Genomic DNA, 14,796 nt, shown 5'->3' with positions numbered 1-14,796 from the left:
TGGGGATGCGTTGGCTTTGCCAGTTGGAGCAAGGGCTGGGAAATTGAAAGGGTGGGGAGTGAGTGTGAGGGGCAATCTGTAGAGATTTCTGTGTAGGTGCAGGTGTAGTGTAGGAACAAAATGATTTTATTTTCTATGAGCTTCCAAAGGAGAGAGCCTTTCAGCACGATTGTGGAGAGGTTGATAGGATGAATTCTGGGAGGGAGTCCAGTTGGAGATGGTGATTGTGCTTATTACCACCGACATGATCTGTTCTTTGTGATTTAGTGGCAGTGGTTCAGGGCAAAGGTATAAAAATCTATAAACTGCATAAATAATGCAAAAAAAGTGAGGTAGTGTTCATGGATCATTCAGAATTGTGATTGTAGAGGTTAAGACACTGTGACAGTGTCTTCAGGTTTCTGTACCTCTGCTCCAGCAGTGAGACAAGGACGTGTCCTCTTGTGCTGAGATACTCGATAATGACCGCTGCCTTTTTGAGGCATCACCTCTTGAAGGTGTTGTCAGAGGTGGGGCAGCTTGTACTGTCGTGGAGTTGGCTATCTCCAAGCCTCTGTGGCCAAGGCCTGGGATCTGCCCGTGGGAGGGAGGGGCGGGTGGTTGGTGAGGAGAGAGCACACCCAGTATCTCCGGGGGTTCTGGTGTCCAGTTCACGGCTGCAATCGATAGATTACTGGAACACTTGGGAAAAGGGGGATTTAAAAGCGATCGTCCCACGAGTGGTGGAGAGGGGTTTAAGATTATGTGTGGCTCAGGGACAAAGGGGGAGCTGGGAGAAGGTGGACAGTTGGGGATGGAAGTAAGCCAGGAGAGCACAGGGGGCAAAGTTCAGAACCATGACGGGTTAATAGCTTGATATTTTTGTTTCAGAAACTGAACAAGAGGCTGCACCTCTCGAAGGTCAAACACAGCAAGGTGAATGAGTCTGGCCACTTGGTAGTTCTCCACCTTGGCTCAAGTGTCTGGGGCCTCTACATCATCGTCAGCGTGAGTGAGCCTCCTACCTCGCTCATCCCTGGAGATCCCGGGACTTTCCTCCCTTGACCCTGGAGCCTAGCCCTGCCCCTAGATGCCCCTTCACCTACAGCCACACCACTCTTCCCCTCCCAGTCTCTCCTCCTGAAATGCCCTCTTCCCCCATTCCCTGAGCTTATCCTTGAGTGGCCTTCCCCCTCACCCCCCCAACTCCCCGTTTCTGCCTATCCCCACTGGGGCCCCTCAAACTCCCTACAATTACTCCTGCACCTCCCCCATCTCAGTCACCTGGCTCCATCCCTGCAGAACTGCCCCCCACCTCTCATCTCCTGCCCCTTGTCTTGACACTGCTCACCCAGCCGTCTGCCCCACACCCAGCCGTCTACCCCTCTCCCTTCCGTCTGCCCCCTCTCCCACTCTCCATCCATCCCCCCACACCCAGCCGTCTACCCCTCTTCCAGCCATCTGCTCCCTCTCCCCCTCTCCCAGCCGTCTGCCCCCTCTCCCAGCCGTCTGCCTCCTCTCCCGCTCTCCCAGCCGTCTGCCTCCTCTCCCACTCTCCCAGCCGTCTGCCCCCTCTCCCGCTCTCCCAGCCGTCTGCCCCCTCTCCCGCTCTCCCAGCCGCCTGCCCCCTCTCCCGCTCTCCCAGCCGCCTGCCCCCTGTCCCCCTCTCCTAGCCGCCTGCCCCCTGTCCCCCTCTCCCAGCCGCCTGCCCCATCTCCCAGCTGTCTGCCCTCTCTCCCCCTTTCCTGACTGCCTGCCTGTGTCTTTGTCTCCCCCCCCCGCCCAGCTCATATCCCACAACTGTTGTGACTTTGTCTCTTTGCAGGAGGGTTACATCAGTTCCCCGTCCAGTCTGTGGGAGGATTATCCACACACCCACCTCTCGTAAGTCTGCACCCCCACCCAACACCCTGGGTGTTGATGGGGAGAAATGTGGGTGGGGTCATGTCGCTGGATTATGTGGAATATTGAAAGGTCTCGTTAGTGATGTGGAGAGGATGTTTCCTACAGTGGGAGAGTTACAGATCAGACGACACAGCCTCAGATTAGAGGGATGTCCATTCAGAACAGAGATGGGGAGGATTTTCTGTGGCCAGAGGGTGGTGTAGCTGTGGAATTCATTGCCAAAGATGGCTGTGGAGACCAAGTCATGATCTATGTTATGATAGTTCCGAGGTTAGTCAGGGTGTCAAAATTTACAGGAGAAGGCAGGAAATGGTTGAGAGGGATGATAAATCAGCCATGATAGAATGGAGGAGCAGTATCGATGAGTCAATTAGTTTAACTCTGCTCCTGTTTGTTATGGTCTAACTATGGGCACTGTGTGTGTGTCTGTGTATGTACATTGGCTGGGTGACCACAGGAGGACAAGAATCTGAGCCCTTCTTGGTACACACAGGGGTGAGGTAGGGGTGTGTGCTAGCTCCAGTTCTCTTTAACATCTTCCTCCTGTGTGTTACCAAGCTTCTCCACAATGAGATTGAGGATAGCGGTGGTGTGGCAGTGGACGTCAGATTAGATGACAACCTCTTTGACATCAGGAGGCTCCACGCAACCACCAAACTCCATAGAGAATGGGTCCTGGAGCTGCAGTATGCAGACGACTGTGCTCTTGTGGCCCATACTCCGGAGGATCTTCAGACTGTCCTTGCTGTGGCGGTGAGAGCGTACAGCAGGATGGAGCTGACCGACAATACCACCAAGACAGAAGTGGTTTACCAATGGAGTACCAGTGTCCCACCCACCCTACCTGCCTTCACTGTTGGTGATGAAAAGCTGTCAGTAGTGCCATCTTTCAAATATCTGGGGAGCATTCTCCCTGAGGATAGCGCCATTGACAACGGCATCCAGAGCCGCATTAAACAGGCATCAGCTGCCTTTGGGAGACTTCAGCGTAGAGTCTTTCAGAGCAGGAGCCTTTGTCCCTCCACAAAGGCCATTGTATACCAAGCCGTTTGTGTCACCACCCTCCTTTATGGCTGTGAAGCTTGGGTAACCTACAGCCGTCACATCAAGTCCTTGGAGCACTTCCACATAAGCTGCCTTCAGCGCATCCTGGGAATTACTTGGCGTGAGCGGGTGCCTCACACTGAAATACTTGTAAAGACCAACTGCAGAAGTATTGAGGCCATGATCACCCAGCATCAGCTACAGTGGCTGGGGCATGTGATAAGGATGCCCCCACGTCAGCTACCCTGCAGAGTGTTATACGGCCAGCTACATCATGGTCGACGCTCAGCTGGAGGGCCGGAGAAGCGCTATAAGGATCAGATGAAGAATGCTTTGAGGAAGTGCAAGATCAGACCTGAGGACCTGGAGGATGTTGCTGCTGACCGTAACACTTGACGACAGCTGTGTAGGGATGGGGTTCATATTCTGGAGATGGAAAGGACAACCAGAAGATAGCAGAAGAGAGCCAGGAGAAATGCAGCCATGGTTGCCACCACTACCACATATACATGTCCCACCTGCAACAGAAGTTGTGGGTCCAGGTTTGTATAGTCATCAAAGATCGCATCGTTAAAGGAGTGGACGTCGTCATCGGATTCCGATGGACAACCGAAGAAGACATTGGGTGGGGTAGTGTGGGGGCATTTTGTAGTGTGTGTTGGGTGTGGCAGTCTGTGAGGCACTCTGTGTGTGGGTGAGCCACCATCTTCCCTGGGGATGGTGGAACCCTGGACCTATTTCAGGAAGCTGGAGTACCCAGTGTCAGTGCTCCAGAGTGTCCAGTGTGAGGCTGTGTCCCATAGCGAGGTGTTGACGAGGGCTGTGTGAGGAAGGAGTGTTGGCGGTGCAGGAAGGGTAGGGTGTTGTAGTCGAACAAACATTGACTAAATTCTCTGTCTTGATAGCTTCCAGATGAAGTTCTTTTATCTGTACCAGATCTCATACTGGATCCACATGCTCCCAGAGCTTTACTTCCAGAGAGTGCGCAAGGTGAGTTCAAGTTCAATTCTTGTTCGTTGTAACTTTGGAAGGGCCAACGAAAAGAAGTGAGGCTTAAGCAGATCAGCCAATGTTGGAACGGCAATTCTGTGTGCTTAGCCCCCTGCTCTACTCGCTTTACACCTGTGACCGTGTGGCGAAGTACAGTTTGCTGACACCACGGTTGTGGGCTGTATCACGGGCAGTGATGAATCAGCATACAGGAGGGAGATTGAGTGGTGTAATAGCAATCTATCATTCATTGTCCATAAGACCAATAATTGATAGTAGACTTCAGGAGAGGGAAAACAGAGGTCCATGAGCAAGTCCTCATCAGGTGATCAGAGGGGGAGAGGGTCAGTAACTTTAAATTCCTGGGTGTCTATCTCAGAAGATTTGTCCTGAACCCATTAAATAAATATAATTGCAAAGAAAGCAAGACAGCACCTCTACTTCCTCAGTTTCCTGGAAGATTCACCATGTCATCAAAAACCTTGGCAAACTTCTATAGATGTGGTGGAAAATGTGCCAACTGGCTGCATTACGGTGTGGTACAGGAACACCAATGCCTTTGAGCAAAAAATCCTACAGAAGGTAGTGGATTTGGCCTAGTACATCAGGGTAAAACCCTCCCAATCGTTGAGCACATCTACATGAAATGTTGTCATAGAAAAGCAGCATCCATCATCAAAGATCCTCACCACCCAGGTCATGCTCTTTTCTCACGGCTACCATCAGGACTCAGGACTCGCACCACCAGGTTCAAGAACAGTTACTACCCCTCAACCATCAGCCTCTTGAACAGAAGGAGATAGCTACACATTTAAGGACTCACTTAAGGACTCTGTTATATTGCTATTTCATGCTTGTTATTTATTGCTATTTATTTCTATCTGCATTTTTGCAGTTTGTTTACAGTTAATAGTTCCTGATGTTTACAGTTGCTGTTCTATAGATAAGATCATAACACATAGGAGCAGAATTAGGCCATTCAGCCCATTGAGTGTGCACCAACAATCCATCATGGCTGATCCTGGATCCCACTAAACCCCAGAACTGAGTACAGTACTCCAAGTGGGGTCTGACCAGGGTGCTATATAGCTGTAACATTACCTCTCGGCTCCTAAATTCAGTTCCACGATTGATGAAGGCCAATACACTGTATGCCTTCTTAACCACAGTGTCAACCTGTGCAGCTGCTTTGAGTGTCCTATGGACTCAGACCCCCATGATCCCTCTGATCCTCCGCACTGCCAAGAGCCTTACCATTAATACTATATTCTGCCATCATATTTGACGTACCAAAATGAACCTCTTCACACTTAAAAACATAAAATGCTGGCAGAACTCAGCAGGCCGGACAGCATCTATGGGAGGAGGTGGTGACAACGTTTCGGGCGGAAACGTCGTCACTACCTCCTCCCATAGATGCTGTCTGGCCTGCTGAGTTCTGCCAGCATTTTGTGTTTTTATTTATTTCCAGCATCTGCAGATTCACTCGTGTTGCCTCTTCACACTTATCTGGGTTGAACTCCATCTGCCACTTCTCAGCCCAGTTTTGCATCCTATCAATCCCGCTGTAACCTCTGACTGCCCTCCAGACTATCCACAACACCTCCAACCTTTGTGTCCTCAGCAAACCTACTAACCCATCCCTCCACTTCCTCATCCAGGTCATTTATAAAAATCATGAAAAGAAGGGATCCCAGAACAGATCCCTGAGGCACACCACTGGTCAGTGACCTCCATGCAGAATATGACCCGTCTACAACCACTCTTTCCCTTCTGTGGGCAAGCCAGTTCTGGATCTACAAAGCAATGTCCCCTTGGATCCTATGCCTCCTTACTTTCTCAATAAGCCTTGCATGGGGCTTGTGACCTGTACACATAGGAATTTAGAAGAATGAGGGGAGGATTTCGTTGAAACCCATTAAATATTGAAAGGGCTAGATAGACTCATGTGGAGAGGATGTTTCCAATAGTGTCTGAGTCTGGGACCAGAGTGCACTGCCTCAGAATAGAGGGGCATTTATTTAGAATGGAGATGAGTAATTTCTTTAGCTAGAGGGTGGTGAATCTGTGGTATTCATTGCCACAGAAAAGGCAGGAGAATGGGGTTGAGAGGGATAATAAATCAGCTATGATGAAATGGTGAAGCAGACTCAATGGGTTGTGCCTAATTCTGCTCCTCAGTCTTATGGTCTTGCGGTCTAAATTGTCATTCAGCCATACACATGAATACAGCCAATTTAAACAGAGTTCTTGTGAGGCCAAGATGCAAAGCACAGTACCAACAGCTGCACACAGCACATATAATTATGATAGCAGATAAAAAGACATTATGTTGAAAAGGAGCAGGGAATTCAAGGACATGGCCCATGGAAGGTGGAGGTGCAGATTGGCAAAGTGGTCAGCACAGACACTGTGGGCCGAAGGGCCTGTTCCTCTCCTATATTGTCCCTGCATGCAGCTTGGCCTGATCGCGATAAGTAACGTGTTTGCCCCAGTATTAACAGGTAATGTCCATCTCCTACAACAGAGAGTCTGTGGCATCATAGCTCAGTTCCCTATCATCGACTTCCTGCTAGTTACCACTGACCAGAGCCACCACTTTATCATCAATACCATAATTTCATTAGATATTGGAGCAGAATTCGGCCATTTGGCCCATCAGGTCTGCTCTCCCACTTCTTCATGGCTGATCCATTTTCCCTGTCAAACCCAGTCTCCTGCCTTCTCCCCATATCCCTTCATACCTTGACCAATCACGAACCTATCAACCTGAGCCTTAAATATACAGTGACTTGGCCTCCATGGCCAACTTTGGCAATTCCACAGATTCACCACTCTCTGGCTAAAGAAATTCCTGCTCATCTTTGTTAGGAAGGTTCAATCGTTAGGTATTAATATTGAAGTAGTAAAATGGATTCAACAGTGGCTGGATGGGAGATGCCAGAGAGTAGTGGTGGATAACTGTTTGTCAGGTTGGAGGCTGGTGACTAGTGGTGTGCCTCAGGGATCTGTACTGGGTCCAGTGTTGTTTGTCATATACATTAATGATCTGGATGATGGCGTGGTAAATTGGATTAGTAAGTATGCAGATGATACTAAGGTAGGTGGCATTGTGGATAATGAAGTAGGTTTTCGAAGCTTGCAGAGAGATTTAGGCCAGTTAGAAGAGTGGGCTGAATGATGGCAAATGGAGTTTAATGCTGATAAGTGTGAGGTGCTACATTTTGGTAGGAATAATCCAAATAGGACATAAGTGGTAAATGGTAGGGCATTGAAGAATGCAGTAGAACAGAGTGATCTAGGAATAATGGTGCATAGTTCCCTGAAGGTGGAATCTCATGTGGTGAAGAAAGCTTTTGGTATGCTGACCTTTATAAATCAGTTCATTGAGTATAGGAGTTGGGATGTAATGTTAAAATTGCACAAGGCATTGGTAAGGCCGAATTTGGAGTATTGTGTACAGTTCTGCTCACCGAATTATAGACAAGATGTCAACAAAATAGAGAGAGTACAGAGAAGATTTACTAGAATGTTACCTGGGTTTCGGCACCTAAGTTACAGGGAAAGATTGACAAGTTAGGTCTTTATTCTCTGGAGCATAGAAGGTTGAGGGGGGACTTGATAGAGGTATTTAAAATTATGAGGGGGATAGATAGAGTTGATGTGGATAGGCTTTTTCCATTGAGAGTAGGGGAGATTCAAACAAGAAGATATGAGTTGAGAGTTAAGGGGCAAAAGTTTAGGGGTAACACGAAGGGGAATCTCTTTACTCAGAGAGTGATAGCTGTGTGGAATGAGCTTCCAGTAGAAGTGGTAGAGGCAGGTTCGGTATTGTCATTTAAAGTATAATTGGATATGTATATGGACAGGAAAGGAATGGAGGGTTATGGGCTGAGTGCGGGTCAGTGGGACTACGTGAGAGTAAGTGTTCGGCACGGACTAGAAGGGCCAAGATGGCCTGTTTCCGTGCTGTGATTATTATATGGTTATATGGTTATATGCCGGAAATCCAGACAAAGATGCTGGAGGAACTCAGCAGGCCAGGCCTGGATGTGAAAGGGGTAACTGTTTATTTCCTCCATCGATGCTGCCTGACCTGAAATGCTGCAGAGTTTCGTGTTTGTTGTTCACAATCAGTAGCATGGCTGCAAGACAGGAGACAGATCCAAGGCTGGCTTCCTGTGTTCAGTGATTCACCCCCTGACACCCCATCAACAAGGCACAAGCCAAGAGTGTGATGGAATTTGCCTGGATAGGTACAGCACTGACCATTGTTGACCATCGAGGACAAAGCAAACCCTGTCATCGATATCCTTTGGTCCATCTCACTATGGCTGCAGGATACGCTGGCAGCTCGTCCCAAACCCACCACCTCCACTGGCCAGAGGGGATATTAGGAACTCTCCAGCAGCCCCATGGGAGCCCCTCGCCACAGGATCAGCACCTCCTTCTCAAAGGGAGCGAGGATAAACCGTTCTGCTGTGGGAATGGGCAGCGGGACTGAGGTGCTGATGTTTGCTGACCGTGTGTGTGGAGAGGCTGCTCAGGCTTGTTTGGTTGGTGGGTGACGTGCTGCGTTTTGTGTCTGACAGGAGGAGATTCCACGTCAGTTACTCTACATCACCTTGTACCTCCTGCACATCACAGGGGCCTACCTACTCAAGTAAGTGTGCAGCAGGGGTAACTCCACTGGTCTGTCTGCTGAACCCTGGACAGGTAGAACAGCCATTTCCAAGTTCTGGGCAATCTCAGCACCGATTTCAAACCAGGGATTTGTACAGGGTTGGGAAGTGAATATGGAAAGGTTGAGGTTACTTTCATGAGGTGGATTTCAACACAGCAAAGTGAGGTGATGTATTTTGGAAAGTCAAAATGGTGTAGGATGGTAGGGCACTAGGGAGAGTATTAGAACAGAGGGACGGGGAGATTTAGGAGTGCTAATACAAAGTAGCATTGCAGGTTGACAGGCTGGTGAAAAATGTGTTTGACACTGGCCTACATTAGTCCGGGTACAGAGTACAGGAACTGGGATGTTATGTTTGGTCACCCTCTTGTAAAATGACGTGGGTAAATTGAAAAGAGTGCAGAGCACATTTACAAAGATGTTGCCAGGACCAGAGAGCCTGAGTTACAGGGAGAGATTGGCCATGCTAGATCTTATTCCTTGGAATGTAGGAGAATGACGTGTCATCTTATAGAAATGTTTAGAGGTCTGTGAGGCATAGATGAGGTGGATAGTAACAGTCTTTTCCCTAGGGTAGGGGCTTAGGTTTCTGGTGAGGGTTTCAAAGGGACCTGAGGGGGCAACATTTTCCACACAGAGGGGTTTGACTACAGTGGTGCTAGAATGTTTGTGAACCCTGTAGAATTTTCTCTATTTCAGCATAAAATGTCATCATCATCTTGTAAATCCTAAGACTAGATAAAGAGAACCCAATTAAATAAGTAACACAAAAACATATTTAATTTAGTTATTGCGAAAAATGATCCAATATAGCATGTATTTGTTGGAAAAGGTATGTGATCTCTAGTGTCACACACACAAAATGCTGGTGGAATGCAGCAGGCCAGGCAGCATCTATAGGAAGAAGCACTGTCGACGTTTCGGGCCGAGACCCTTCGTCAGGACATAGGTATGTGAACTCTAGTGTATCGCCTTCTACAAAAGCTATTTGGAGTCAGGCATTCCAATCAATGAGATAAGATTGGAGGTGTGGGTTGTAGTGGTGCTCTGCCCCTACAAAAAAAGATACAAAGTCTTCTCAAGCAAAATCTGTTTATGTGCACCATGCCTTGATCAAAACAACTTGTAGAGGGCCTTAGAAGGAGGATTGTAGAGATGCATGAAGCTGGAAAAGGTTACTAAGCATTTCTAAATACCTGAGTGTTCATCAGTCCACAGTAAGAGAAATAGTCCACAAATGGAGGAAATTAAGTACTGTTGCTACTCACCCTAGCAGTGGGCATCCTGCAGTGATCACACCAAGAACACAACATGCAATGCTGAAAGAGGTGAAAAAGAACACAAGGATAGCACCAAAAGACCTGCAGAAATCTCTAGAACTTGCTGATAAGAAAATACTGAACAAAAATGGTGTTCATGGAAGGACACCACAGAGGAAACCACTGCTCTCCAAAAAAAAACATTGCTGCATGTTTCAAGTTTGCGAAAGATCACCTGGATGTTCTACAATGCTTCTGGGGGACAATGCTGTGTGGACAGGTAGGACAAAAGTTGAACTTTTTGGCAGAAATGCACATTGCTATATTTGGAGGAAAAAGGACTCTGCACACCAACACCAAAACCTCATCTCAACTGTGAAGCACGGTGGAAGGAGCATCATGGTTTGGGGCTGATTTGCTGCCTCAGGGCCTGGACCCTTTATAATTATTGAGGGAACAATAAATGCAAAACTGTATTAAGACATTTTACTGGAGAATGTCAGGATAGCAGTCCGTCACCTGAAGATAAATGGAAGTTGGTTAATGCAACAAGACAATGATTTGTAAATCAACAAAAGCATGGTTTAAAAAGAAGAAGATTTGTGGTTTGGAGTGGCTGAGTCAAAGTCCTGACCTTAATCCTTTAGAAATGTTGTGGAAGGACCTGAAGCAAGCAGCTCATGCAAGGAAGTCCACCAATTCCCAGACTTGAAGCAGTTTTGTAAGGAGGAACGGCCTAAAATTCCTCCAAGCTAATGGGCAGGACTGATCAACAGTTACCAGAAAAGTCTGGTTGAAGTTATCTCTGTACAAGAGGGTCACGCTAGTTACTGAAAGTAAAGGTTCACATACTTTTTCCAGCAAATAAATGTAATATTAGATCATTTTTTTCAATAAATAAATGTGTTGTGTTATTTATTTAATTGGGTTCTCTTTATCTAGTTTCAGGACTTGTGTGAAGATCTGATCACATTTTAGGTCATATTTATGCAGAAATAGAAAAAATTCTACAGGGTTCACAAACTTCCTAGCACCACTGTATATGGAGCGAGCTGCCAAAGGAAATGGTTGGGGCAGGTACAATAGCATCATTTGAGAAGTGATTCAATAGGTCCATGGAGAGGTGGGTCTTGGACAGATGGGGTCACAATGTAGGAAATTGACACTGGGCAGCATAGACTAGTTGGGCCAAAGGGCCTGTGTCTCGCTGTACTCTGACTCTGAGGGGCGATGTTGATGTGAGAGGGGAAATTTTCTGAGGGGGAGCATTAGGTTGTTGGGCCGAGGAGGGATATTGATGTGGGGAGAACCGTGAACAGTAGCAGCAGGGGTGAGGGTTGTAGATACGGAGACGTGTACTGACTGATATTTTGTGTGTGCAGCCTGACGCGGTTGGGGCTCGTGTTACTGGTGTTACAGAGTGTGGCAGAATTGGTGTTTCATCTGGCCCGGCTATTGTACTTCACCAATGAGGACAACCAGAGGCTGTGAGTGCACAGGGGCAGAGGCAGCGGGTGGGGGTGGGATTGTTAGGGGCATTGGTGTCATTGATGGGGGAGTGGGGGGTCATCGATGGGGGAAGTTTAGGGTAAGTGGGTGAATGTTAGACTTTGCCCCTTCTCAATCACAGACTGGTGAGCAGAATCAGTTGCTGATGTGCTGGGACCCTCCCCCACTGCACTGACCCCCACAGTGAGCCCCTTCCCACACTGACTCCACCCACACCCCCACTGACAGGACAGGTCCACCAGCAGTGAGCCCCCTCCCACACTAACCCCCCCCCACACTGACCCCACCCCCACTGACAGGACAGGTCCAGCAGCAGTGAGCCCCCTCCCACACTAACCCCCCCACACTGACCCCACCCACACTGACAGGACAGGTCCAGCAGCAGTGATCCCCCTCCCACACTGACCCCACCCCCACTGACAGGACAGGTCCATCAGCAGTGAGCCCCCTCCCACATTGACCCCACCCCCACTGACAGGACAGGTCCAGCAGCAGTGAGCCCCCTCCCACATTGACCCCACCCCCACTGACAGGACAGGTCCAGCAGCAGTGAGCCCCCTCCCACACTAACCCCCCCACACTGACCTCACCCCCACTGACAAGGACAGGGCCACCAGCAGTGATCTGCCCAGGGTTACCATAAGGAGGTTCATTGGGTTGCTGTGGCTGCCTTGTTGACTGAGCTCGCTGCCTTTGACCAGGTTTAACGTGTGGGCAGTGGTGTTTGTCCTGACCCGCCTTGTCACCCTCACTCTGGCCGTGCTGGTTGTTGGCTTTGGTCTCTCCCGGGTCCAACATCAAACCTTCAACGTGGAAAAAGGAATCTTTAACTCCCTTCCAATCCGGTAAGTAGCAGCCAGCCTTCCTCTGAGTGTGGGAAGTGTGGGGAGGCACGTGAAGAAAAGTACTTGGGCAAAGTGGCTTCCAGAAACTTCACTGGCAGGCTGAGTGAAGGTAAATCTAAAATTAGACCTGCCTCAAACACTCCCATCAGGCAGCTCATTCCATTTGCCCTCTGCATGACATGTTGCTATTCGTGTTTCTATTAAATAAGACCATAAGATGTAGGACCAGAATCAGGCTATTTGGCCCATTGAGACTGCTCCACCATTCAATCATGGCTGATCCTTTTTTATTCTCATCCTCAACCTCATTTCCTGGCCTTCTCTCCGTAACCTTGGATACCATGTCCCATCAATCTCTGCCTTAAATACACCCAATGACCTACTTTCCACCACTGCGTGTGGCCACAGATTTCCCACCCTCTGGCTAAAGAAATTTCTCCACATCTCTGTTTTGAATGGTCGCCCCTCTATCCTGAGGCCGTGCCCTCTTGTCCTAGACTCTCCTACTATGGGAAACATCCTTTCCACATCTACTCAGTCTACGCCTTTCAACATTCAAAAGGTTTCAATGAGATCCCCCTCATCCTTCTAAATTCGAACGAGTACAGTCCCAGAGCCATCAAACGTTCCTCGTATGGTAACCCTTTCATTCCTGGATCATCCTTGTGAACCTCCTCTGGACTCTCTCCAATGCCAGCACATCTTTTCCAAGATGAGGGGCCCAAAACTGCACACATACCAGTGCCTTATAAAGCCTCAGCATCACATCCCTGCCCTTGTATTTTAGACCTCTTGAAATGAATGTAAACATTGCATTTGTCTTCCTCACCACCGACTGAAATGGTAAGTTAACCTTTAGGGTGTTCTGCACAAGGAATCTCAAGTCCCTTTGCATCTCAGATTTTTGAATTTTCTCCCCATTTAGAATATAGTCCGCACATTTATTTCTACTACCAAAGTGCATGGCCATGCATTTTCCAACATTGTACTTCATTTTCCAACATTGTACTTCATTTTCCATGTTCTTGTCCATTCTCCTCATCTGTCTAAGTCCTTCTGCATCTTATCAACACGTACAACACGCTGGAGGAACTCAGCAGGTCGGGCAGCATCCGTGGAAATAAGCAGTCAACGTATTGGGCCGAGACCCTTCGTCAGGACTCCTGACGTGCTGACACCAGGAGTCCTGACGAAGCGTCTCGGCAGGAAACGTTGACTGCTCATTCCACGGATGCTGCCCAACCTGCTGAGTTCCTCCAGTGTGCTGTACGTGTTGATTTGACCACAGCATCTGCAGTTACTTTGTGTTTCTTTCTGCATCTTACCTTTTCCTCAACACTACCTGCCCCTCCACCAATCTTCATATCATCTGCAAACTTAGAAACCTAGAAAACCTACAGCACTATAGAAAATAGAATAGTACAGCACATTACAGGCCCTTTGGCCCACAATGTTGTGCCGACCCTCAAACCCTGCCTCCCATATAACCCCCCACCTTAAATTCCTCCATATACCTGTCTAGTGGTCTTTTAAACTTCACTAGTGTATCTGCCTCCACCACTGACTCAGGCAGTGCATTCCACGCACCAACTACTCTCTGAGTGAAAAACCTTCCTCTAATATCCCCCTTGAACTTCCCTCCCCTTACCTTAAAGCCATGTCCACTTGTACTGAGCAGTGGTGCCCTGGGAAAGAGGCGCTGGCTGTCCACTCTGTCTATTTCTCTTAATATCTTGTACACCTCTATCATGTCTCCTCTCATCCTCTTCCTCTCCAAAGAGAAAGCCCTAGCTCCCTTAACTCCCTATACAGGCCCTTCGGCCCACAAAGCTGTGCCAAACATGTCCCTACCTTAGAACTACCTAGGCTTTATCCATAGCCCTCTATTTTTCTAAGCTCCATGTAGACATCCAGGAGTCTCTTAAAAGACCCTATCGTTTCCACCTCCACCACCGCTGCTGGCAGTCCATTCCACGCACTCACCACTCTCTGCGTAAAAAAACAAAACACTTAACCCCTGACATCTCCTCTGTACCTACTTCCAAGTACCTTAAAACTATGCCCTCTCGTGCTAGCCATTTCAGCCCTGGGAAAAAGCCTCTGACTATCCACACGATCAATGCCTCTCATTATCTTGAACACCTCTATCAGGTGACCTCTCATCCTCCGTCACTCCAAGGAGAAAAGGCCAAGTTCACTCAACCTATTCTCATAAGGCATGCTCCCCAATCCAGGCAACATCCTTGTAAATCTCCTCTGCACCCTTTCTATGGTTTCCACATCCTTCCTGTAGTGAGGCGACCAGAACTGAGCACCGTACTCCAAGTGGGGACTGACCAGAGTCCTATTTAGCTGCAACATTAGCTCTCGTGGCAACAAAGACATTTATTTCATCATCTAAATCATATGTAGCATAAAAAGAAGTGGTTCCAACACCGACCCCCGTGGAACACCACTAGCCACTGAAACCCACCCACAAAAGGATCACTTTATTCCCACTGGCTGTCTCCTACCAATCAGCCAGTGCTCTAACCATGTGAGTAACTTTCCTGTAATACCATGGGCTCTTAACTTGATAAGC

At 48.3% G+C, this 14,796-nt stretch overlaps 1 protein-coding gene across 4 annotated transcripts in view; it reads left to right on the top strand.

Annotated features, from left to right (window-relative positions):
- tram2 (translocation associated membrane protein 2) overlaps positions 1 to 14,796 on the top strand; it is a 145,620-nt gene that overhangs the window by 118,319 nt on the left and 12,505 nt on the right. For all 4 annotated transcript variants that reach the window (XM_073050328.1, XM_073050326.1, XM_073050325.1 and 1 more), the window contains 6 exons: positions 871 to 987; positions 1,805 to 1,863; positions 3,834 to 3,918; positions 8,511 to 8,581; positions 11,244 to 11,348; positions 12,072 to 12,215. In XM_073050328.1, the coding sequence (XP_072906429.1) occupies positions 871 to 987; positions 1,805 to 1,863; positions 3,834 to 3,918; positions 8,511 to 8,581; positions 11,244 to 11,348; positions 12,072 to 12,215 (581 nt within the window). The remainder of the gene's footprint in view (positions 1 to 870; positions 988 to 1,804; positions 1,864 to 3,833; positions 3,919 to 8,510; positions 8,582 to 11,243; positions 11,349 to 12,071; positions 12,216 to 14,796) is intronic.

The sequence above is a fragment of the Hemitrygon akajei genome, chromosome 7 (genome assembly GCF_048418815.1).
Source record: "Hemitrygon akajei chromosome 7, sHemAka1.3, whole genome shotgun sequence".
Classification (NCBI taxonomy): Eukaryota; Metazoa; Chordata; class Chondrichthyes; order Myliobatiformes; family Dasyatidae; genus Hemitrygon; species Hemitrygon akajei.
Note: the sequence above shows the minus strand (reverse complement) of the source record. Positions and strands in the feature narration are given on the sequence as shown.